We start from the raw sequence: 26,352 nt of genomic DNA on the forward strand, positions 1-26,352 counted from the left end.
ACTCATATTCTTTGAAGACACAACTCTCGAGATTTTGCTGTATTCTTTCCAAAGACCCATGCAAAATTAATTGTTTCCCATTCTTCTCTCCTCACACAGAGCTCTATATCTGCCATGTTATAGCATCTATGAGCTGTGTTTCACCACTAACCCTGTCGTTCCTAGGAGCTTGCCCAATGCCTGGCACAAGAGCTGCTTGTTAAGTATTCATTGAGCTAGATGGATGAATGAATAAGTTCATGAATGAACAGATGACTAGTCCCTCACTGAATTATGACATCTTCTAGGACAAGGTCCAGTTCATTTTGTATTGCAAGCAAATGTTTGTCAACCAAGGTCCAGACTTGGGTAGGGCCCCAGGGGCAATGTGGACCACCCCTTTATTTAACAAGAGGAAAAGAAAACCAGAGAAGTCATCTGAGTTGCCCAAATCACACAGCAAATTAGTAGCGGAAACTAGGCCAAAACTTGAGTCTTTTTCTCCCTTCCTCAAGATGCTGTATAATAAAAGCCACAGTCATAACTGGCTAGTATTTACTAAGCATTTACTATGTGCCAGGCCCTGCACCAAGTCCTTTATGGACTATCTCACTGAACTCTCCCATTTGGTCTAATGATTATCCTTATTTACACATTAAGAAAATGAGGCTTAGATGGGGTAGCCACTCTGGAAAACAGTATGAAGTTTCCTTAAAAAGTTAAAAATAGAGCTACTCTATTACACTACTGGGTATTTATCCCGAAGATACAAATGTAGTGACCTGAATGGGCACATGCACCCCAAAGTTTATAGACCCAATGTCCACAAGAGCCTAACTATGGAAAGAGCCCAGATGTCCACTGACAGATGAATGGATAAAGAAGATGTGGTATATATACACAATGGAATACTATGCAGCCATCAAAAAAGAAATCTTGCCATTTGCAACAACATGGATGGTGCTAGAGGGTATTATGTGGAGCGAAAAAAGTCAGTCAGAGAAAAACAATTATCATATGATCTCACCATATGTGGAATTTAAGAAACAAAACAGGATCATAAGGGAAGAGAGGAAAAAAATAAGACAAAACCAGAGAGGGAGACAAACCTCTAAAGAGACTCTAAAGCATAGGAACCAAACTGAGGGTTTCTGGAGGGGAAGGGTGTGGGAGGGTGGGGTAACTGGGTGATGGGCATTAAGGAGGGTACCCGATGTAATGAGCCCTGGTGTTACATGCAACTGATGAATCACGATCTCTACCTCTAAAACTAATAATACACTATATGTTAATTAATTGAATTTTAATTTTAAAAAGGTCAAAAAGAAAGAAAGGAAGGGAGGGAGGAGAAAAAGAGGCTTAAAGTTGGTAAGTAACTCACATAGAGTCACTGAAGAGATTAGGCCAGGGCTGGTCCATGTTCTTACCCATGAAGCTATGCTCACTTCTATTTATTTTCTGAAAGATCTTTCCATCCCTATAGACAGGGTACCCAAATGCCTGTTTAAAATCTGGCACTTGTGAGTCAGCAACATCCTTTGTCCGTATCCCTCCTGCCTTTCTGAGCACGTGTGCTTGTCAGCAATCCACCAGGGGTTGGTTTGACTGAACACAGAGAAGCTCCTTGCATGGGATGGAGCGTGAGCCTCACAGTGCTTACCATCGTACGTCACATAAGGGACCTGGAAGCCCCTGGCACTGTTCCCTTCGTTGGACTTGAACTGAATCCACAGCTTCTTTGATCTGGAGGTGAAGGCGATGGGCCGTTCGTAGGTCTGGCAGGTCTCATATGTTGTCACAGAATTGGATGAAGCTGCCAAGGGAATTTGGAGGGGGCAGGCTTCAGGACTCATCCTGAGCAGGCAGACAGCAGCAATCATCTTTGTAAACACACCATACAACAAGCGATGCTCAAGAGCTCCGCAGGCCCTGCTTTGCCATCACAGGGGCCAAAGCCCTGGAAATGGAGAGGACCCAGCTGGCAACCGCAGGCCCCCAGGGAAGGCTCACTGAAATGCCCAGGGCTGGACAAACAGCAGCAGCCCAGGCCCCAGTGCTCCCTGCGGGAGCTGCGGAGGGGCCCTCCAATTCCGGAGCTAGCTGCTGCCATCCAGAGAGAATCACCACCTAAGACTGGGCAGGCAGGGCGGGGCCTACTTCACAGAGTTTATCTCACGTAACCCTCAAAAAACCATAGCAAGTTGTGTGGTTGTTAACTCATTTACCGAGGGTTTAAGCACTTGCCCAGGGTCACTGAATCAGTATGTGGCTAAGTCAGGATTCAAACCTATACCTGACTTCAGACACTGTAACCACTAAGAAGAGGGGCCAACACACAGTGGTTCCATGTGTCATTATTTCTCTCAGCGCTTTATGAATATGAACTCGTTTATTCCTCACGATGACTCTATAAGGTAGCAACTATTGTTATCCCCATTTTACCAGACAAGGAAATTGAGTCACAGAAAGATCCAGAATGTATATCCAAGATCACAGAACTAACAAGAGGTGAGGCTAGGTTCCGATCCAGGCAGTCTGGCTGCTGGGCCCACTCACTACACTGCCTCGAAGTTGTGTTGATGGTAGCATCTCTCAGTGGACACTGGGTCATGCGCCAAGATGGGAGGAGGGTACCTCCTGGCTGGACTCTGACCTTAGCCTTTGTCAGTCTCCAAGCCAGAGTGGCTTCCCATGGTAAAGGAAGTGGTAGGGTTAGCCTTCCATGAGCTTCATTGGCTCTCTGTGACCTTGTGGAATAGAGTCCATGGTAAGGCCAGCGGGGAAAACTGGCCTACAGAATCACTACCTCTGGGGTTCAGCAAGAAGCCTCAAGAGGCAAGGGGCCCAGCAAAATTGCACAAATTTTTTTTTCTTGGCAAATGCCATAAACTCATGTCCCATCTCTGTTCTAATATGGAGGTGACACCCTAGGCTTGCTGCTCACATTTAAAGCTGGGGAGCAGGCCAGCAGTCTTCCCCACCAGCCTTAAAGGGGGAGGGGGCTGAGGGAGGGGACGCACAGGTTTTCCGCATCACCAGGTAGTCTCCACAGTCGTCTTCTATGGGCAGGAAGATCTCAGGGACCACAATTAAGATTCGGCGTTTGGGCGGTGGGTTGATGGTCCATGTACACTCGGTGTTGGCTGGGTAATTGCCTGGGTAGTTTGGGGATTCAATGTATCCGGTGAAATCTCCCAGCTCCCCTCCACATCTTCTGTCTGGAAGGGGAAATGCCATGAGTCATGAAGGCACAACACTGTCATGGCCACCAGCAGCTCAGCTGATGAAAGCTGCTGCACCCTATTGTCATCGAGGCATGGGGCCTGCAGATGGTGCCATTGTGGAATTAGTATGTCCTGTAATGCCTAGGGCCCCCCAGGGGAGCCCAGCTACACTAACCCCCCTCACAGAGCTCACCCTACTGAGTCCCTCTCTGAATTACCATTTTCTCATTAACTTGAAGGTGATCTTGAACAGGCCCTAGTGAAACAAAGGACAACTTCAGTTTTCAATATTTTGTTTACAAATTCTAAGTGCCAGGGGAACCCATGACACAGAACTTCTAGGTCTGTCAAAACAGGAAAAGCAGAGCTTACTGCTAAATAGGGGACATTTGACCCCTTCCTAGAGACCTTGGATGAATTCATGATCGCTGTTTTCTTTCTCTTGTCTTTCTGGTCAAGACCACATTTTATTTTTGGTGTGGAAGAGAATTCCAATAAAGTATCAGCCAATATGGGGCATGTTGAATACTCACCTCTGGGAGAAACACATTTGTGCACGCGTGCACGCGCATACACGCGCACACACACACACACACACACAACCAGCTCGCCCATGTCTTCATTCACTGAATCTCCACTCATCCAACATATGTTAGCAAAAGCTCTGGGGGTTCAGAAATGAGAAAGACACAGTCCTTGCCCTCAAGGAGCTTACTGTTTAAAACTGTCAGGTGAATGTGTACTGGAGAGGATGTTGAAGGGACTATCTTTCTCCTCTCTCATTGTAACTGGGAGTTATTATTCCCATTAGGAAAAAAATAGTCTTTTCTTCTTGGAAGGGGGTCAAGTAGGGAGAGCCATGGAGCTCAGAAATCTGCCTTCAAGCGTGATAGACCTTCTGAGGATCTGTGCCATGTGGCTCCTAAGGGTCAACCAAGGGTGGGGATGGGAGGGCAAGGAAACAGATTCCATCTGAGTATAGGGAACAAATCTTCTTCTTTTTAAGATTTTATTTATTTGTTTGAGAGAGAGAGAGAGCATGAGAGGGGAGAGGGCCAGAGGGAGAAGCAGACTCCTTGCTGAGCAGGGAACCCGACCCAGGACTCAGTCCCGGTACTCCGGGATCATGACCGGAGCTAAAGGCATTCATTCAACTAACAGCCACCTAGGCACCCAGGGAAGAATTTTCCAACACTGTGAACTTCAATCCCAAATTCCTCCGGTGTGGGGAGACTTCCTTGCTCCCCTATACCACTGTCTGACTGACACTAGATTAGCTGTGATTTACTTCTGACCTCTCCTGGAGAATTTTCCATAATGATTAAAAACCAGTCAACCAGCCAACCATGTGGCAAGTCCTTGAATGATCTGCTTCCCTACTCCTATAGGATATAAATCCAACTCCTTCGTGTGGCGTTCAAGGCTTCCCTTTTTAATCTGCCTCAGATTCCCCTCAGATACTCCATGGTCCACACTCAGGGGTCTCTTCCCAAAAAGCCTTTCACTTTTCCGTGTCTGCTCTTCCTCACAGCTGTGGTCTTGGGTATAAAACTCTTTGTTCTGCTCTCTCCCATGATCTCCATCAAAACCTTCCCATGCCTTCCAGAAGCCTTTCCTTATCTCTCCAGACAGAACGAAGTGCTCTTTCCTCTGCAACCCCACAGCCTGTCTATAGGGCCAGGGACTTATTCTGCTTATGGTGTCTAGCACATAACAGGTCCTCAAACAATGTTTGCTGAACTGAAATTCTGCCCCTGGAAGGGAATGTTAGCAAGGGAGGGAATGTTAGCCTGTCAAGGTGCCTGGAGAAGCAGCCAGGCTCCACACAGGTGAGTACCTGGGGGCCAAGCTCTCCTTTAGTGCCAACCTGGGTGCTGGGAGCTGGGATAACAGTGTCCTCATGGCTCTTGGTGGACGTGGGACCCTGGCCCCAACCCCCTCCCCCCCAGCGTCAGGTAGACCCAGGCACTTTCCTCTGGGCCAAGACTTTGAAAGACTTAGAGAGACCTACCTTTACACTGCGTTATGTTTGTGGAGCCATCAAAGTCGGTGGTAGTATTTCCTGGGCAAGAAACACAGTTATCTTTTCCAAATTCAGGTTGGTATGTCCCTGCTGGGCAGCGAATGCATCGGTGAGTGGTGGTGTTGTAGAAATGTCCAGGTGAACACTGAACTGTGCGGTGGGGGGAGAGTGGAAGGAATGAAAAAAATAAATAACAAAACTGTCTTTTCATCACCGGTCACAGAAAAGTCTTCACAGTTGGTGAAATAAATTGTATGCCCAAACAAAGTACTGCTTTCCTCCTAATCTGGGGCTAATCAACACTTAATTCCCGAAATAGCCAGCTTGGGTGGGACTTGTAACTCATGACACTGAGAAAAACACAAAGGGAACAAAGTACGGGTGTATCTTCAAAGTGTTTACAGTGCATGCGGTCAGGCCTAAATGAGCACAGCCCAGGCTTTCATACAGAGCTTGCTTGTGGGTTGTGAGTTTGCCAAACTGATGCTGGGCCTTGTGCTGGGCTGGGGCCCCTGGAAGAGGCGGAGTTGGGGCTCTGGGGCCAGGTAGGACCTATATGATAGGGAAGCTCCAGGGAAGGGGACTGGGATGGAGAAAGGCTGGAAAGAAGGAGCCAAGAACCTATTACACAAAACCTGCTCACCTCTCCCAGACCAGTTGCCCCGCGCCCCGTCTGCAGGGGCCCAGGTGGCTGGGGGAGAGCACATCTAGGGAGTTCCCATGCTCTGTACTTCCTGCAGGGGCAGATGGAACTGGGCCCTGACCTCCCCGCTGCTGGGATACCACACAGGGCACTCCGGGCCGGGCTTGGTTGGAGCTTTACCAGACTCCCGTGGTTCTCAAAAGGGAAATTCCATTCTGGAAAAAGGCAAGCTGCCAAGTCCTCACCTCTGGTTTCGCAGTCCTGGAAGGAAGTGGCTCCCAGGTGTTTGGTGGGGAGGCCTCCCCCACAGGGGAAGCAGGAAGTGCGGCCGGCCTCAGGCTGGAATGTGCCCAGGGCACAGAGCTGGCACGGTGCAAAGCCATCTGCAGAATATTCCCCAGGCTGGCACAGACCTGGGGAAACCAATGACCCTAAGTGAGCAAGGCCCCTGGGCAAACCCCTTCCCGTCTCTCTGTCGATGAGCTCAGAAGTGGGTCAGCCCCGTGGCCCCATGCTGACCTGAGGTCCCACCTCAGGGAGAGAAGCCCTGTCCTGCCCCACCACTGACCCTGAGCCTGTGAGTGCCAATGTTTACATGCAGGGCTACAAAGCACAGTGCAGAGATGGAGACCAAGGAACCCAGTGATAATTGCTTCCACAGCATGCTCCAGGCCTGGGTTTGCTTAAGGTTGGGGACTTTGCAGTGCCCAGCCAGTGCCTGTAGTGCAGGAACCCCAGGGAGGGCCCTGGGCTCTGGAATCTTCTGGTAATTCAGCCTGGAAGTGCCCCTTCACACAGCAATCATAGGAATAATTCACGTACTACACATTGCTCGATGCTGGGCATAGGTAAGGATTCCATAAATGTCAACAATTGTTGTTATTACTAGTATTATTGTTACTACAAATATATGTTAACAAGGCCACATACAAGTGTAAATAGATGCCCCAAAGTGCTTCTTCATCAACCTTGCAGCTGGACTTGGGGGGAGGGGAGGGGCAGAGGGAGAGGGAGAGAATCTTCAGCGGACTCCCCGCTGAGTGTGGAGCCGGCCGCCTGGCTCCGTCACATGACCTGAGCCGAAACCAAGAGTTGGACACAACTGACTGAGCCACCCAGGTGCCCCATGACTTTTAAACCATTTGAAAGGTCCTATTTGAAAGGTCCTGCAGTTGAGTCTGGCGTGGTGTAGGTGGGGACTAAAGCTGGGGACTAAAGCTCTGGGAGTCACTGGGAGGAGAAGCAGGGGCCACAGGGCACCCCATGGTCTGTACCATGGACATCACCTACAAACCACAGTGTTAGGTCACACCTTCTATTTGAGCCCACAGAGCCTCAATATAGCTGGCCCTTCTTCCATTTAATAAAAGGAAGACATTTATTAATAAAATTAATGGGAACCAAGCCCACAAAACCTAAGTAAGCTTGGCTCCAGAGTTAACATTTTATAAGGGACATTAAAAACTCTTCACAGAATTCTAGCAAAATAACCAGATGGGTACTCTTTAAAAATCAATAAGGTATGAATTCAAGACCCACGTTGGAAAAATACTCAGAACTACTTTCTCCATGTTCACACTTTCAGATAGCCCACCATACACAGGAAGGTCACTCTGGGAGATCACTCAGGTCTCAAGTTGTTTTTATTTACAGTGAGTACAGATTGCAACAGCAACTCTTACACCTTTTTTTCTGCCAATGTATTCTATCAGCTTTTCATTTATGTGTTCAAGTGAGCATCAGCCCAGCACGTGTTGGGCACCGAGGTAGGCACTGGAGAGCTAAAGATGAAGCCAATATGGTCCCGACCCATAGGAAGCCCACGGTGCAGTATGCACTGTTTGCACCGAAACGCCACTTATGCCTTCTAAGTAATACTGGAGACCCAGGGAATAAAAAGGGGCAGATGGAACTCTTACCTCCACATTTGGATACATTCCAAGCTTCTGGAGTCTTCAGGGCTCCAGGATTTTCTGGTCGTGGGCAAGGTTCACATGTGATTTGTCCTTCCTCATTTTGGAAGGTTCCATTTGGGCACAAAATGCAGCGTTCTTGTTCTCCATCATAATATGTCCCAGCCCTGCAACTGACTAGCCAAAGGGGGAAATGATCTGGTCAATGAAGGCACAGAAGCCAAGGAAGGATGATTTGAGTGCTAGAGATGAAGGTAAATAGATGACATTGAGCCCACGCTCCTCCACACAAATGCCCTAAATGCAGAGTGTACCACCTTTGGGTTTTCTGTGCACACCCCTTGCCCTGATCCCTGTCGCCCACTCTTTGAGGTGTCCACATGGTCCCTAGACCATGAGCTCCTTAGAAGCAGGGATCACACTTGTCCTAATTATTTTTGAGCACAAGTACTTGATGACCTTTCCTATTTCACACGGCTGTCAGAATGATTATAAGGTAAAAACACTCACTGAACATAGGCCTAGTGCTTAAAGAGGGTGCTATTAATTCCGGCTGATGGCATTCCTGAAGCCTTCCTAGAGGAGACCACATCTGCAGGGCAACTTAAAGGTGAATAGGATCTCCCCAAGAAGGAAAAGGGGGCAGATCACAGAAAGTCATGCATGACATATGGGAGGAGAGGGAAGAAAGGAAGGTTGGGATAGATTTTAAAAATTCTTGAATGCCAGGCATTTGGGTTTTCTTCTTCAGGGGGAGGAGCCATTGAAAGAAGAGGAATATGACCAAAGCTGAGTTTTGAAAAGCTCACTTTCTGGTGGCTGTGGGGAGGGTGATCTCGAGAGACTTACCAGTAAGCTCCCCAACACAATGTGCTTCATGTTTATAATAAGTTAATATGTTATGAAGAGTAAACCACGGTTAATGTCTCCCAAAAGAATAAACTATAAGGAAATTAATAAACTGTGTCTCTGGCTATATTTCTGGTACTGTTAGTTAAATGTAGATTCATACCTTGTTTTAGAATATGAGTATAAAAGAAATATGCTTAAGTGGGTTCTCTAGTATCATATTCAGACATCAACATAACCATCAAAAGAGCCTTTTTAATGGCTAACATTTACTGAGTACTTACAATCTCCTGTTCACCACACCAAAAGCTTTACATATGTGATCTCAATCATCCCTAAAAACAACCCTAAGGACCTAACAACCCTGAGGAGTTAGGTGTTGTTATTAACTCCATTTTACAGAAACAGATACTTAAAGATGTTAAATAATTTGGCCAAGGTCCCACAGCTAGTCTATGAAATACACCTACGGTAAGATGAAGGGCTTTGAATTTAAGGGGGATAAAGGTCTTCAGCGAAAGTGCAGACTGAATCATAATTCAGGACTTTGCCAAGGATTCTCTCTGTGGCATTAGGGGAGTCTGACTGGAATAAACACAGTCTCTTTTTAACTTAAACTGCTGAGAAACAGAAAACAAAATTCACATGATAAAATTAGCTATTACATCTCTTCAGTGTCTGTGAGGGGTATACCTGTTTTCACGCCATCTGATGAAGGCAATCTGCATACACACTTCTAGGGTTAAACACGGCCAAGTTCTCTATTACCATTCTTACAAATGTCTTTTCTTCTTTTTCTTCTTCTTCTTCTTCTTCTTTTTTTTTTTTTAGGATTTTACTTGTTTATTTGACAGACAGAGATCACAAGTAGGCAGAGAGGCAGGCAGAGAGAGAGAGGAGGAAGCAGGCTTCCTGCGGAGGAGAGAGCCCGACACGGGGCTCGATTCTAGGACCCTAGGGTCATGACCCAAGCCGAAGGCAGAGGCCTTAACCCACTGAGCCACCCAGGCGTCCCTACAAATGTCTTTTCATTATTCACTTCATAATCTTAAAAAACAAAAGCCCAAAACAAGGCTTTTCAAAATCATAAGCTAAAATATGCCACATTTCAAATATTAGGTCTACAACTAAATGCAATCAATCAATAAAGTCTACTCTAAAATCTAACATTTTAATGCCTTTTTATGTTGTTTGGATTTCTTTCATAATATTCATGCATCATTTTTATTTATCATATTAGAAAAAATTAGAAGTGAACCAAGCTCTTGCTATCTCAGCAAACAACACTGTAACAAGTCTGATGCACAGACCTGTGGCGGACAGAGTCTATAATTTCAGACCTGGTCTCTAAATGCAGTCTTCCTGGATAGCGGTTTCCCTGATGACTCAGTTTCAGCTCATCTCCCATGAAAAGGTGGGCTGAATTATATACTAGGAATTCATGACTTCTTATCCTGTGTCCCACTTGACTCTCCGAGGGCCCACAGTCCAGGAGGAAGAGGATAACTCCCTCATGGCTCTATAGGGTCAAGTGTCCTGAAGGCTGGCAGAAAGTAAATAAAACAGAGGCTATCCGGATCCCCTCTAGCCAAGCCAATGCCATTTCTGTAACATTCTATTGGCTAACGGGAAAACACCAGATGATGGTGATGATTTCAAGCCTCACTAACCCTAACCTGGAGTCAGATCGCATGGTCGTGGTTCCTCTGGCGGAACACGGGTCCTCTCCACGGGTGTGCCAGCAGGGCTCTGGTTCTCCCTGGAAAGAGTAACTGGATGGGCTCCCGCTGCTCCGGGCGTCTGCTAGCTTCCTTAGAAGTATTTATACACCCCAAAGACTTTTCGAGGTTACATTTTGAGAAGCCTCACAATGTCCCATATCTGTTGCAATTTTCCAACTGAGCAAAGGGCTGAGAAATGCCCCTCGGGCCAGCCTGCAGAAGGGAGGGCACCTGCTCTTTTTTCTCCCCGTGAAAGTCACGCTTCACAGAAACAAACTCACATTGCTGTTCATGGTTTCCATTTTCATTCCAGAAAGTCCTACAGAAATCATTCCTGCCAAGCACCTTCCAAATTAATTTCTTTCACAAGGTAAAGATGAGCTAAACAGCAAAGAGGGACTCTGAAGAGATGCCTGAAAACCGCTTTTTGCAAATGTGCTGAAGATCTGGCCTGAAGAGACCTCAATCACACGTTCCAGTTGGTTCTCTTTTCTCCTTGAGCAGCCGGCTTGTTTTGCTGCCCTAAACAAAGGAGTCAATTGCCCCTAAACACTTCAGGATCACAGCAAAGCTTTTGTGTGTCTTCAGCGACCATCCCATTCTCAAATCCCACACAGCTGTTTTCTCCCTCTCTTTAAAAAAAACAACAACAAAAACAAAACAAAAACAAAAAACAAGAAAGCTTTTCTGATGCAAAAGGGAGAGACTGGCAGGGGCCAGGATTAATGTTGACAAAGAGACCTGAAGGCTCACCCTCTTTTCAACACCATGGCCTTTGAGTATTTCAGGCTATGGACAAACACTATGGTCTCTCTGTGGCGAAGATGGTGAACCTAATAAAAGAGGTCACTCTCTAGCATCTGACTGTTTTCTTAAGAGTCACGCCTTGACTTCTGAAGGAAAGCCACAAGCAGCCCACGTGGATTCCCAGGGTGCTCTGGAACCTCTGGTTTGTCAGAGCTCAGAGGCTAGGACCACATGGTGGCCTTGGGATCCTTGTTCAAAACCCTCTTAAATGAGTGTTTCAGGGTAACAGAGGAGAGCAGCCCCTTACCTCAGAGGCTGAGCCGTCCTACCTGTCCAGGTTTTTGGTGTGTGTTCAGGTTTGCTAGAGTTGGGGCAGAGAGCTGAGTCCAGCCTGCCGCCTTCCTGGCCGGGTTCCCCAGGGCCTGCCATGTTCTCGTCATATCTAGTTAATGGGGGCTGAGATGTCACTTCCTTTCGAGTACCGCTTCTGCCCTCAATTTGAGTATCTCCCCAGACATGTGCCCTTTGCCCTCTTTTCTCTTAATGTGGGTGGTTATCCTTGAGATTTCACCTGTTGTCCCTATGAAAATTCATTAATTCTGTTTAATACTTAGCACTGATTATGTGCAGAGTACTGTTCTGAATGGAGCTAGAGCCATCACACAGAAGTCAGACGCGGCCCTGCCCTAAAGGGATTTTCGTTCTAGTGGAGAATATGGACACACATACAGAGTAGAATGCTACTGAGCGGTAAGTACGATGAAGAAAAGCAAAACAAGGTAAAGAAGGGAAGGCAGGGTGGTGGGGGTAAAGTCCGTGCGTTTGTGGTCTCAGAAGAGTGGCCAGGCTTTCCTCTCTGAGCAGAGATCAGACTGAAAGGAGTGAAATGATCCTGCAGTGGTATTTGCTTAATAGCAAAAAATGCCAGTGTAGGAGGATCAGAGTGGAAGGGCCAGGGCGATAGGAGAGGAATACTAAAAAGCAAGCAAGGGCCACACAGTGTAGGTTCTTGAAGGTCACGGTAAGGAAAGTAGACCTTACTCAAAGCGTGTTGGAGGTTTTACATAGAGGAATGGCCTGGTCTGACTTATGTTTCCAACAGAACTTCTGACTGCTCTGTGGAGAACACAGGGAGTCAGGCAAGGGTGGGAAACAACTCAGAGCCTGTCACAACAGACTGGGCCCAGCATGTCGGTGGTTTGGAATAAGGGTGGTAATGACGGAGGAAGACAAAACTACTTAGAGTCAGACTATAATCTGAAGGCAGATATGACAGAATTTGCTAGTGGACTGGGTGAGGAGCATGACAGAATGAAAGAGATCAAGAAGAATGTGAAGATTTTTCATTTGAGCAACGAGGCAAATAGAAGTGCTGTTTACTGAGATGAGGGAGAAGCAGGTTTTACTTGGAAGGGAGGGAGGACGATAAAATGTTTTGTTTAAAACACGCTGAGTTGAAGATGCCTGTTGGCCAGGCGAGTGCTGATACTGAGAAGGCACTGGTTTTACCAGGGGTCTCCAAGGTCGAATACTACACCTCGGAGGTTTATGAAATGATCCCCTGGGTGTGGGCAAAGCCTTTTCATGCTATGCCTAGTTATTTTTACCTAAAAATAAGAAAAAAGGAAAGGTTCACTGGTTCAGTGTATGGTGTCAGACAGGTCCCTCAGTCAGTCCACATCTCCGTGAGGCATAGATACACGTGAAGATACAAGGTCTCCAAGGAAAGAAGGACGGGCATTCCCCAGCTCTGGGAGTGGGAAGGTCCTGACTGCTTAGCTTCTTTTCAATGTATGGAGAATTGTAATTTGCCTGGTTGAACAGGTTTCCAGATTGTATTATCCACCTCCAACCAAACTAACTGGCACAAAATAGCCAGCGACTTGAGAAAATCCTGCAAAAACCCTGGCCCGAAGGTACAACTAACAATAGAAGCCCAGGTGAGGGGCAGGGAAGTGCTGGGCAGATGCAAACTTTTACTCCAGGATGAGTTCTTTGTCAAATATCACAACACAGAAACAGAAATCAGATCTGACAAGAGCTGAGCCAAAACACCAGCAATGAACAAAAAGGTTATTTGAAAGATGGATTTACAACCTCTACTGCTAGCAATGGACCTTGCCAGACTATAAATGTGGTACCTAAAGATGCGAACCAGTTATTTAAAAAAATTTTTTTTAAAGATTTTTATTTAATTATTTGACAGACAGAGATCGCAGGTAGGCAGAGAGGCAGGCAGAGAGAGGAGGAAGCAGGCTCCCTGCAGAGCAGAGAGCCCGATGTGGGGCTTGATCCCAGGACCCTGGGATCATGACCCAAGCTGAAGGCAGAGGCTTTAACCCACTGAGCCACCCAGGCGCCCCTATTTTAAAATTTTTGTTTAATCTGTACCTCCTTTTTAAATCATGTACGTAATATATTATCCAATAGAACAAGTATGTAGTTTTTAAATAAGTAAACGTTCATAAATTCAAAAATATTTTACTTTGGGGTGCCTAGGTGGCTCAGTGGGTTAAAGCCTCTGCCTTTGGCTCAGGTCATGATCCCGGGGTCCTGGGATCGAGCCCCGCATGGGACTCTCTGCTCAGCAGGGAGCCTGCTTCCCTCCCCCCCACCTGCCTCTGCCTACTTGTGATCTCTGTCAAATAAATAAATAAAATCTTAAAAAATTTTTTTTTTTTTTTACTTTCAGAGTGTGCGTACCAGCGCATGGTGGTGGCAGTGAATGAGGTCAGGTAGGACAGTGTGAAGGACTGAGCCCAGGGATACCCAGTGTTGAGAGATCAAAAATGAGGGAAGAACCAACATAGGAAATAAAAAGGAAGCAACCTGGGAGGCAAAAGGAGAACCAGAAGAGCGTGCTGTCTGAACCCCGGGAGAAGAGGGTGTTTCTGGGAGGAGGAGAGGGTATCCCCAGTATTTGAATGAGAGTCAGCAACTGATTTTGGTAACATAAAGGCAGTTAGAAATCTCGGGAAAAACGGTTTCAGTAGAGACGTTGGGAACACAAACTCTAGACTGGCTAAAGTTGAGGAGAAAATGGGAGGGGAGGAAGCAAATACAGAGAGTTTAGACAACTCTTTTAAGGAATTTTGCTCTACGGGGGTGGTCAGAGAAATGAGGCAGTATCTGGAGAGAAGCATGAAGTCAAAGGAGGGTCTGTTTGGTTTTTAAGACAGGAGATATGTTGGTGTGCTGTTGGCAATGACCCAGGAGAGAGGAAGAATGCTGAGCTGAGGGGTCAGTGGGGACAACAATGGGAGCAATGTTCTTGAGAAGAGGAAAGCAGATGGGCTCCAGAGGCCAAGTGGAAGAGCTGGCCTTGGTCGGAACATGGGCTGTTCATCCATTTTAACAGGAAGCAGGGTGGAGTATGTGTGGACAGATGCAGGACAGGAGGTTTGGTCTGCATGTGATAAGATAAAGTCATTTCCCTAGATTCCCAGAAGCCCGTGGACATCTCTGCCTGGAAGTCTTGTTGCAACTTAAACTCAACGTGCTCAAGGGGAATGCTTCCCTTCCCTTCCTTGCACAGTTATTTCTACCCCTCTGGCAAACAGCATCTCTGCTCCCCCAGTCACCAAGCCTCCAACCTTTGCAATCCAGCCCGTAGTTATTATTCCAGACCTTTCCTCCCTGCTCCATCAGTCAGCTGCAGCATTCTGCAGCTGTGTTCCCTTGGTCCATCGGCTAATCTCCATCCCTGTGGCACCAGAGTGCTTTGATCCTTGCCATCTCTAGATTCCTGCCATAACCTTCCAACGACTTCCCTTGACTGTGTTCCTCCTTGCCTCAGCCCTGTCCCAGCCTACCGTCAGACTCACCTTCCTGAAGTGCTTCTCTGACTGCTTCCCTCCCTGACTCCAGAGTCTTCTTGACTTGACTCCCCGCACTCCTCTTGGTGTCTTTGATTCCGACCTCAGTCTTCAGTCTCCTTTTCTGCATCTGAATTTTCTTTCTTCCTTGGGCTTTCTCTCAAGAGCCTATTTTTTCCTGCTTTTCCTATAAATCTTTTCTGATTATTTCTTCCCCAGTGATCACATTCATCCAACCATTCAACCAACCCACAGGCTTTCTCTCCATGCCTCCTGCATATTAAACAGGGCTGGGTGAGATGAGGGACACGTGGGAAGCAAGGGATGGGTCAGAGGCAAAATCAGAAAACTCTGAGTTCACCCCAGCTCTTTCCTCTTCTAAGTCCCCAATCTAATTTATCACCAAATGCTACTCACATTTCCTCCTAAATATTTCTAGAATCTATTGCTTCTTTTCTAGTCCATCTAGTCCATCTCTATTCTAGACCACATCTCGTGCCATCATATTCTCAACATCTCTCATGCAAAGCATTCAGAAACTTCCAAGCTAGGTTTTCTGCCTCTGGTCCTAACTCTCAATCCAGTAAATGAAATTTTGCTAGAATACAAATACAACCTGACCCATTCCCTGATTCAACCCTCTCATGGCACCTTGTCACCTAGATATAAAGCCAAGGCTCCTTAGCAGCATACACAAGGTCTCTCATGACCTACTGTGCTTCTCCCACAAGCCAAGCCGCCCACCACATCCCCCTTTCAGCTTGAGGTTTAGTGGTACTGAGGTATCAATCACCTCCTGGGTCCATCTTGCTCAGTCACATTCCCCAAGGCTACTCCTCTGCCTGGATACTCCTCTCCATGGACGCGCCACCTGTGTATCCCTCAAAACTCAGTTTAGGCTTCTTCTCTCTGGGGAAGGCTTCTCTAACCCTTCCCTGGGAGGACCAAGTGTGACTTGAGAGGGATGTTGTCTTTTTTTTTTTTTTAAATATTTTATTTATTTATTTGACAGACAGAGATCACAAGTAGGCAGAGAAACAGGCAGAGAGAGAGGAGGAAGCAGGCTCCCTGCTGAGCAGAGAGCCTGATGCGGGGCTTGATCCCAGGACCTGGGATCATGACCTGAGCTGAAGGCAGAGGCTTTAACCCACTGAGCCACCCATGCACCCCGAGACGGATGTTGTCTTATTTATAAAGGCCTCCTCAGCACCCACCACAGATCTGGCCCATAGAGGGTTCTCCATACAAGTGCTATCGGAGTTAGATACTTACAAGGCACAGGCTGTACCCAGAAGAGAAAGCATTCCCATTGAGAGAGTTAGGAACACAGGCTCTTGAGACAGATCTGGAGTGGAAACCCCGGCACTTCCTCTTACTTGCTGGGTGACCCTGGGAAAACACCTTACCTCCCTATGCCTTAGTTTCCTTATCTATTAAAAAAAAGGCATGATGCAAAATAGACTTACAATGAGGATCAAATGAGATAATATATGTAAAGTGCTTAGCACAGTGCTAAACACACTGTAAGTGCTCAATAAATGTCAACATTTTACTAAATTATGTTTTGTTTTGTTGTGGGTTTTTGGGAGGGGTTAGAAAGAGAAAGGTGGTGAGTGCTATGAAATGTGTAAGCCTGACGATTCACAGACATGTACCTCTGGGGCAAATAAACATGATATGTTAATAAAAATAATTAATAAAAAAAAAGAGAGAGAGAGAGAGAAAGGAAGAGAGTGAATGGGGGTGGGGAGGGGCAGAGGGAGGGGGAGAGAGAATCTTAACACAGGCTCTATAACCACGGAGTCCCACACAGGGCTCGATCTCACAACCTTGAGATCATGACCTGCGCTGAAATCAAGAGTCGGACACTTAACTGACTGAACCACCCAGGTATCCCCTAAATTATGTTTCTTAAACTCTTTTAATCAAAAGAATTTCCTACCCTGTTTGTGTGATAAGTATTGGTCTAATATTGGTTTATATCGCTAATAAAGACTTTATATCTTCCATGATTTAAACAGAAAAGAAAATTTCTGCCTGTTCGATTGCAAATAATTTCTCAATTCTGAAAAAATTAAATAGAAAATGCCTGGCTCATTCCTGCCTCAGGCCATTTGCACCTGCTGATCCCTCCTCAGCCAGAATACCCTCTGCCCCCATCAGAGCTTTACAAGGCTAGTTCCTTCTCACTTAGATCAAATGTCACCTGCTCTGAAAGCCTTGCTGAACACCTGTGGGAAGTAATCCCTCCTCCACTCTGTCCTTCTCTGTACTTCTATCTTCATAATACTTATAACTTCTGAAACTACTTTTTTCTTTACTTTTTAATTGTCCATGTCCTATAAGAATGTGAATGTCATACAGGCCGGCTCCCCACCCTTTATCTTCTCACTGTTTCATCCCAAGATCAGAGTAGCCCAGAGTGGTATCTGAATATATACTGGTGGTATTAATTTTTCTCAACTGCTGCACAGGGAAGCTACTGCTCTTGAGAGTTGAATTAAACCCTCCCAGTCTCTCTCAAGAGCCCAGGCACAAAATGCTTCCCTGGTTTGCCAGTTGCCTGGATGTGTCTTCTAAAAATTTCAGCAAGTTTTAAGAATAATTACATATAAAAATATACATTTAGGCAAGTACAGACCTTAAATAATTCACCCTTTATGAAGGGATAAGTAGCTATGAAAGAAAAATAGAAATCCATGTCATCATTAATTTTTCTTTAGATAAAAAGAAATTTTTATTTAGGAATTACTATTATTAGCCCACATTATTACTATTATTTAGGAATTACTATGGAGATTAAGGAATTTGCTCCTCAGAGAATATAATCACTAATTTTTTTCCATCTTGCTAGAATTGAACACAGATGGTACAAAGGTCACCTGCAGCAGGCTGTCCCCAAAGTCCTTAAATGCCAAATGAATGAGACTGCTATGCAAAATGATTATAAAAAGAAAGAGTTTAATTGGTCAGAAGTGATTATGTTCTTTGATAAGACTTGGGACTTTAAAATTAATTTTTTAAATGATATTGGAAAAACAATTCAATGGAAAAATAGGCAGAGAATGTGGATACTCTCTGAATGAGAAAACCAAATGGCCACAGACATATGACAGCAAACTCAGTTTTACTAAATAATCTAAGAAAAACAAGTTAACATTTGACTATCATTTTTGCTTATTAGATTTGCAAAAATTAAAAATATTAATGACAGGGCACCTGGGTGGCTCAGTGGGTTAAAGCCTCTGCCTTCAGCTCAGGTCATGGTCCAAGGGTCCTGGGATTGAGCCCCACATCGGGCTCTCTGCTCTGCAGGGAGCCTGCTTCCTCCTCTCTCTCACTCTCTCTGCCTGCCTCTCCGCCTACATGTGATCTCTGTCTTTCAAATAAATAAATAAAATCTAAAAAACAAAAATCCATGGCAAGCAACCCATGTTAGCAATGATGTGGGACAACGAGCTCTCAGCTACAAGGCTGGAGGGAGTCTATAGAGGAATGGTCTTTTTGCAGGATAATTTGGCAGCGTCTATTAAAATTTTAAGTCTGCATCTCTTTGACCCAATAAGTGGACTTCTATGACATTTCAGACATGTTGGCCACATGCACACACAAAAAAAATCTTCACTGAAGCATTGTTTGTATTTTAAAAATTAGGAATAACTTAATTAAATGTTCACCATGGGGGTCTCATTAATAAATACCGGCATCTTAGAACAAATACAGACTAGGAAGCTTTAAAAGGAATAAGGTAATTCCTCTATTAGAAGGATGCTCATGATCCACTCTATCATTAGACACAACCCAGCACTATTCAAATTGTATTGATATATTTTTTAAGGTGGGGGGAGGGGCAGAGAAAGAGAGAGAGAGAGAGAAAATGAATCCGGAGCAGCTCCAGGCCTAGCGTGGAGCCCAATGCGGGGCTTGATCTCACAACCCTGAAATCATGACCTTAGCCAAAATCAAGGGTCAGATGCTTCACTGACTGGGCCACCCAGGCGCCCCATATATTGAGACATGTTTTTAAAATATGGTTTCTTCATAGGTAAGTTGATAGCTCCCAAAGTTCAAAGTTCTTTGAAGACGTAAGTCAGAAACCCTATTACTCTTCTGCTCAAAACTCTTCACTGGCTTTGTTTCTCACTCAAATTCAGAGTCAGAGGCCTCACCGGGCTTCCCATTCCCTCATGATGTGGCCCCTGGCAACTGCTCTGACCTTCTCCCTTCCCCTCTCTCCCTCAGCTAGCTGTCTGGCCTTCTTTCCCTTGCCTCAGAGCTTTTGGTACTTGCTGTGTCCTTCACCTGGGACTCTTCCCCCAGATACCCCCATAGCTTGCTTCCTTCCATCTCTCACATCCGGTTCCGAGTGACTCCGCAACAACTACAGTCCCCGACCATAGTCTACATTTGGGGGGAATATATTCCTCCTCAGCCCTCTCCCTGCCCTGCTACTTTCTAGTCCCCTTCCCCGCTTACCCCTCACATGCCCTTACCGCCATCTGCTCCACAACACAGTTCCTTCTTTACTGGTTTGTAACCTGGCTCCCTCTTCCTAAGATATTTACCTTTTTGTTTAATTACTGCATTCCCAGCACCTAGAATAGTACCTGGCACACAGTAGGTGCTCAATAAATATTTACTAAATAAATAAATAAAATCTCATTTTTACACGTGCATGAAAACAGATGAAAAAAAAAAATACCTCAAACCCACTGACAGTGATTCTTACTGAAGAATAGGATTAGGAGAAATTTTACCCTAACTGTATATGATTCTGTACCACTTGGAACATACACTATTTTGGTAACTGGAAATGAAATAAAAAATATTTTGAAGGAAAAATGTAACAATTCCATCTGCCCTTCCAGTGACCTCAAATGCTTTTGGGAGACCCTTTTGGCCGACACTGAAAATAATTTTCAAAAAGAACTACCCTAGGCATAGCTCCACTTGTATGTACCATCCAGAGTTCAGAAAATATCAGTAAACTTGGTCTTTATGAGGTTTTAAGACCAGTCAATATTCCAGGAATATAAAGAATATTAGATACATTCCTGCCCCTGAACACTTACTCACTCCCTAGCCCTAGTCTTTTTTCCTGTGTAGAATGCAACTTTCTTCTTTTTTTTTTAATTGAAATTCAATTATCCAACATATAGTACATCATTAGTTTTTGATGTAGTGTTCAATGGTTAGTTGGGTGTAACACCCAGTGTTCATCACCACACGTGCCCTCCTTAATACCCATCACCCAGTTACCCCATCTTTTTACTTAACATATACAAGCCCTCCTTATACACGCCTCCTCCCTTCAGCAGGAGGAAGAAATTTCACTGGTAACTCTTTGTGCTGTTTTCTCTACATGGTAGAATCCTCAACACTGCAATCAGACAGGGTGAACGCCATCTGGTTCCATGGGGCTACAAAAGTCATCCATTGCTAGAGGGAGCTCTTGAGACAAGACGCATTGCCTCTCAGCAACAATCCAACTTAACTTAGCATGACAAGCATCTCAGGACACATTTACACACACAACAGCCACAGCATCTTTTCACAAGTTGTCACGGTCATGAGGCCTCTGTGAAGTAACTCCTGATCCTCATTCCTGGGCCTTTTTCCCAGGAACACAGTCATGGTAGTATTGGCAATACTCTAGTTTTGCCTGATTTCTTAACTGGCCACGGAGGCTCCCTGGCAAGGCTGCAAGGCCTCTCCCTAACAGGACTGCAAATGCGGAAGTTCAAACCCCAGGTTAACTCCGAGGGGCCAGTGGGAAGACTGGCCTGCCTGTCCCTGACAGCTTTCTGCAACTCACCCTGTAAAGCAGGTTAGCAACAGCCAACTCTCATCACCATTTTGGTATGGAAACGGGAACTCTTAGAATTTTAAATGAGAACAAACCAACCAGCTGGGTTTTTTCTTTTTTTTTTTCTTTTTTTTTTCTTTTAAAGAGAGTCAGCTAGAATAAAAGTCAAGACTATTTGAGAACCAGCCCCTGGTGGACAATTATACTTGATTTTACACTTGATTTTTACTACAGTTTGGCAAAGCAACAGATTTGGGCTGGGGGATTACTGCTGACAAGTCTCCTGAATGAGTGCCTTGGGCTCAGCTTTGCTTCTTCAGAAACACAGGTTTATTACTCCTTAGCTCAAGCCTCACTTCTAGGGCCTTCTAATGATGCTTGAGAAAGGACATCAGTTTATTCTGGAGGGGGCTGGTTATCCAAACGCACCTTACTTGGGTCTAGAGCCCAGGCTTTGGAGTCAGATAGTCAGTGTGACCTAGAGCAAAAGAACCTATAGCCCTCTGAGCTCTGCTTTGTTCGTCTGTTAAGTGGAGTTAATAACACCAGCCTGGAAAGATGACCATTTGGGTTGAATGGGACAATGCAGGTACCATCTTAATGTTGTACTTGTGTCAGATGAAAACTCAAGAAATCATTTCCAGGATTATTATAAAGTGAGACTATAAAGGGATTACCTACAAAGGTAGAACCTCCCATAAACGCCCAGAACAAACAAGTCTCAAGACTGACCATCCTAGAACATCTTGCCCAGGTTCCCCTTGCCTAGAACTTCATGAGTTGGTATTGTTCAAATGCCGCATCTCAAACTTAATTCTGAAACACACACACACGTGCGTACACTCACACGCATGCACACGCACACACCCATATATGGTACTGTCACTACCAGTAGTCTTGGGCTAAAGCTCAGAGATCGCATAAGGCTGCCAAGTGGCCTCCAAGACTTGCCTCTGCACGAAAATATGGACAGGAGACTGTTCATGGCTGCCAGCAGCTGGGCCAGAGGGAAATGATGGGAACTGATAGTGGGGCATGCAGAAGGCTCATGGGTGCCTCACACCTATCGTCCTGCCCCTGCCCAGGACCACAGTGCTCTAAAGACCACTGTGCCTCAGACCCCTTAAGGTCAGCACTCCCTCTCCTCATCACCCTACCTCTTCCTTTCCATTCTTCAATTTGGCAAATGTTTATTAAGTGCCCACCACAAGCCAGCCACTGTGCCAGGCACTGGGGAGCTCCTGGTCCAGAAGACACAATAGGCCCCAACATGGTATTCCTGAATGACAGTGGGTGTCCACAGTGTTCTCTGGAGTGAGCCCAGACAGGGAGAAAGGGCCACACTTTTGGTGACCCCGAGTCTTTACAGAGCTCAAGACAGTTCCAATGGCAAGAATATCCTGGCCAGGTGGTCACTCACCACATTGGTTTCCTGCGCGGCCCTGACCCACTCCACAGGACTGCACTCGGTGTTCAGGTGTCCTGGGAGACTTTTTTGCCTCTTCCAGGTCCATGCCTGAGAGCTGGAGGTGAAACTGCTCCCTGTTGGCAGCCTTCCTGAGTGCACGGATGGCTTTCCGGAGCCGCTTCTCTGTTCGTTTGACGATACAGCTCAGGTCACAAGAAGCTATGGAAATAAGAGGGATGGCTGTGGGCGAGGAGGTCAGGCTAAAGCAGTGAGGACGTCCAGACCCACTGCAGGACCCACCAGCAACACCCGCAGCTCCCTGAGGACAGAATGGGGGAGACCCGGGGCTGGGCACCTTGCAGGCTGGGCAGCATTTGATTCAAACAGAAATTGGTTGACCAAAATGGAATCTTTGAATTTTTAGGAAACAGATGATACCATGAGGTTCCAAACTAATTCAGTTTAGTTTGGGAGTGAAAAAGAAAAAACAAAACAAAAAAACAGGAGATACTTCAATGGTTGCATTACTTCCCCCGCCACCACCCCCCCCCACCCAAAGAATGACGAAAAGTGAAAGGCAAAGGAATAAGGAGCAAGCTGGGAGAAGCCTGGCACCAAAGACTGTTTTCAAACCAACCTGTCACCTCCTTTTGGTTAGTTTCAAGTTCAAACTCAACAGTGATAAACATTTCCTTAGTGGCGCTTGGGCGGCCAGGGGCTCCTGGGACGTGCTTGCTGGAGCTGCATGTAAGGTTTGCATAGCGGAAGCTCTCTTTTACTGAGCTGTGCTTCTCTGTATGAAGAAACAAAATGATCGGAAGCCAGATCCTGGCAAAGCACTCGGCTGAACATTCGCTAGAGCTCAGTAAACATTTCATTAAAACGACTCTCAAGGGACAAAGTGATTAACTCCAGATGCCAAGACGCTGTAAGCCTCAGCTTGGAGCACGGTGACATTTTAATTTTGAAGAGCCTCCTATATAAATGAACAATTTAGCTCTCGAGAATGATTTTCATGGATGAATGCTGGATGTGTGCAACTGACCAGCCCCCTGTGGGGAAAACAGGACGCGGGGTTGCCTTGCAGTCCTAACTGATGGTCTGCTAAGGTGTGCTTGTGTTCTCACGGTTGGTTTCCTTAGAGCCAGACTGTGTAGTACCAAGCAGGGGCTGAGGCTTCAAACAGGGAATGAGCACAGGAGTGGAAAGGAAACCAACTCCTGCTTTCAGGCAAACTGAGCTTGGAGTAATTCCAACCCGAAGGGAAGCAGGAAAGCACATTAACAGTGATGTCTCATTTTGGAATAACCAGGAGCAATATACGGCAGAAGGCATCTAGGAAATCAAAAAGTATCATGAAGGCATCTAGGATGGGAGGAAGTGTTGCATAAGGCAGGGCTCTGCACACCCCCATTCCAGACTCTGGCCGTCTCTCCCCCCACCTCCACTTCCAGTGGATCTTTTAACTAATGACTGTGAACCCAAACCAAAGAGCACTTCTGTGTATCATCCACACAACTGACCTGTCTCTAGTTTAAACTCTTTATTCAACTGAGGTGTCATCTGTATCACATTCCTCTTCAACATTACAAGGCTGTTCAAAGCAGTAAGTCATCAGGAGCCAAAGGAAGGAGGGGGCAAATTAATCCCACCCCACCCTACTCTCGGAAAAGTCCCCTTACCTTTTCAAAAGGCTAACTTCAAACCTCAAACTAAACAGACACTTTGAACCTTCCTCTCTTTGAATTTTCCCAAATCTATATTTTCAAACTTTTTATTTTGGAATAAGTTTAGATTTGCAGCAAAGTCACTTAGATAGAACTGAGAGTTCCCATATACTCTTTAAGTTTTCCCCCATGCTAACATCTTACATTATCGTGTACATTTATCAACACTGAGAAATTAACATAGTACAATACCATTAGGGAGATGAAAGACCAAGACTATTTTTAAATAATGGTTTTTTTCCTGTGATCTAAAAGCATAAATTCTGGGGCACCTGGGTGATTCAGTTCATTGAGCAGATGACTCTTGATTTTGGTCATAAAATCTCAGGGTCATGGGATTAAGGCCCACACTGGGCTCCACATTCAGTGGGGTGTCTGCTTGAGAGTCTCTCTCTCTCTCCCTTTGCCCCTCCCCCTCACATAAATATTTTAAATTAATTAATAATATATAAATATATTTATATTATATAGAATATATAATGATAAATATGAATAATATTAAATAAACATAAATATATAAATATATTTATATAATAAATAAATAATAAAATAAAATGATTAAAATAAACAAATAAAGTAAATGCTCACTGTGGAGAATTTGGAAAATCCTTAAGAAAAAAATGAAAATTTCCTGTCATCTCCCCACTGAGCTATAACTACTATAATGATATGGTCAGCTTCCTTTCTTTTTCTTCTACTCACCCTTTTTCTAACACAGTCTGGGTGTATTAGACATATGAAATCTTACTCTCATTATATTGTAAGAACATTTTCCTATGTCAGTAAACATTCTTTAAAAACACACAATTAATAGCTGCATAATATTCCATCAAATGGAGGTACCAAAATTCATCTCAGTTTCTTAAAATATGCAGTCATAAGTGACTACAGTGAGCCTCATATTTATTTGTATGATTTATGTGATGGCACACTGGGGAAAGAAGCAGCCCTAAGACATGAGTCATGATTTTTTTTAATCTCTAAAATTATTTTACGAAATAATACTGGAAATGTGAGCTGGGGGGAGAGGAGTGTTGAGTTCTGCTCTCCTCTACAAGGCCAGTTCTACTTGGATGGTGTTTGTTCTGCTGAAGCCAATGGAGTCACTGCCTCCAAAGCCTGGATCCAGCAGGAAAGCTGGATATCACATCCTTGTTCATCAGAGATTATCTGAACCAAATCTTTCTCATTTCTTTGGCTTATATTCCAAGCAAACTCTGGGATCTAAAAAATTTAACCCAATACAATCACAAACTGCCAATCATCTTAAAGCCCTTACTGATTGCCGTGAACTTGGGTTTCTCCAGGGCTCACCATGTGTGCCTGGTAAAGGAAGCCCTGAAGTGTAAGTCCAGAGCTCTACAGGGGTGCTAGGCTAGGCTCCTCTTCCTCCTGTGGGGAGAGTCCCTGGAGATTCTGGACTGTTCGATCCCAACTGAAGGGCTCGGCATGTTACAGGCCCCTTTCCCAACATGCAAGCAAGCTCCCTACACCAGCTATCTGATTCCATACCTGGTAGTGCTGGTCGCAGACCCTCGGGAAACAGCTCAGCCTTTTTCAAACTACACTTGCCTTCATTTAGTTTAAAGGTTACACTTGTCCTGATGGTGGCGACATCTTCAGAAAGAAACAAGTGAGAGATGTTACCTTCAGAGGCAAAGGAATGGAAAGACCCGGATGGGGTTTATAATGGCGAGCTATCCCAAGGCGGGGTCCCGCCACACTCTGCATATCCTCAGCCGCTCTCTTCTCCTGAGACCACAAAAGATTTGGCTCATGACCCTGAGGCTGGGAATGCCAGGAGCCTCCTAAGAGTTACACTTGTTCATCCAGCTGAGATGAATCTAATGCTCAAATATAATAAAGAGAGGGCCCCAAACAACCTCAACACTGAAATGAACTATGAGGTCACTTTTGTGCCTTCCTGAGAAAGAAGACCAGAATCCCCTAATTCTAATTTGGACATGATTGCTGAGGGAAATGGTGGAGGGCAGATTCACCTAGAGAAGCCTTTCCTGGGAGGACAAGTTTGAGGGAGCAGATAAGGATGGCACTCACCAAATGCGGCTAGGATGTCTGGGCTCTGGGGGGCAGAAAAGGTCCCACTTTGAGGGCCTCGTGTGCAAAATTCTGCTCTCCCCCCACAATCGGTCTTAACCATATGTCAAGTTCTGGAGCCAAAGCCCAGGACTCACACGCTAGCTCATTGACTTGTGGTGAGAACTTAAGCAAGTTACTAAAACCCCCTAAGTCTCAGTTTCCTCCTCTGTCAAACAGACAAAATTGAGGTATTTACATTAAGGTACCTATATTACTATGAGGATTAAATGAGATGATGCAAAAAAAAGAATAGCTTAGCCTACTGTCTGGCACACAGCAAGAACTGAATAACTAGTAACTATCGGTTTGCCCATCCTGGTTAGAATCCCAGCTCCACTGTGTCCTATCTGAGTCACTCTGGGTACATTATTCTATCTCTCTGAACCTCAGGTTCTTC

General features: G+C 45.3%; 1 protein-coding gene across 3 annotated transcripts in view; it reads right to left on the bottom strand.

Annotated features, from left to right (window-relative positions):
- SCUBE2 (signal peptide, CUB domain and EGF like domain containing 2) overlaps nt 1-26,352 on the bottom strand; it is a 66,876-nt gene that overhangs the window by 3,996 nt on the left and 36,528 nt on the right. For 2 of the 3 annotated variants that reach the window (XM_032853432.1, XM_032853430.1), the window contains 8 exons: nt 25,368-25,472; nt 22,766-22,921; nt 22,141-22,347; nt 7,789-7,959; nt 6,115-6,282; nt 5,215-5,376; nt 3,000-3,197; nt 1,640-1,792 (listed from right to left, as the gene is read on the bottom strand). In XM_032853432.1, coding sequence (XP_032709323.1) covers nt 1,640-1,792; nt 3,000-3,197; nt 5,215-5,376; nt 6,115-6,282; nt 7,789-7,959; nt 22,141-22,347; nt 22,766-22,921; nt 25,368-25,472 — 1,320 coding nt within the window. The remainder of the gene's footprint in view (nt 1-1,639; nt 1,793-2,999; nt 3,198-5,214; nt 5,377-6,114; nt 6,283-7,788; nt 7,960-22,140; nt 22,348-22,765; nt 22,922-25,367; nt 25,473-26,352) is intronic. The other variant, XM_032853433.1, reaches the window with a different exon arrangement.

The sequence above is a fragment of the Lontra canadensis genome, unplaced genomic scaffold (genome assembly GCF_010015895.1).
Source record: "Lontra canadensis isolate GAN:19392208 unplaced genomic scaffold, GSC_riverotter_1.0 scaffold7, whole genome shotgun sequence".
NCBI classification, from domain to species: Eukaryota; Metazoa; Chordata; class Mammalia; order Carnivora; family Mustelidae; genus Lontra; species Lontra canadensis.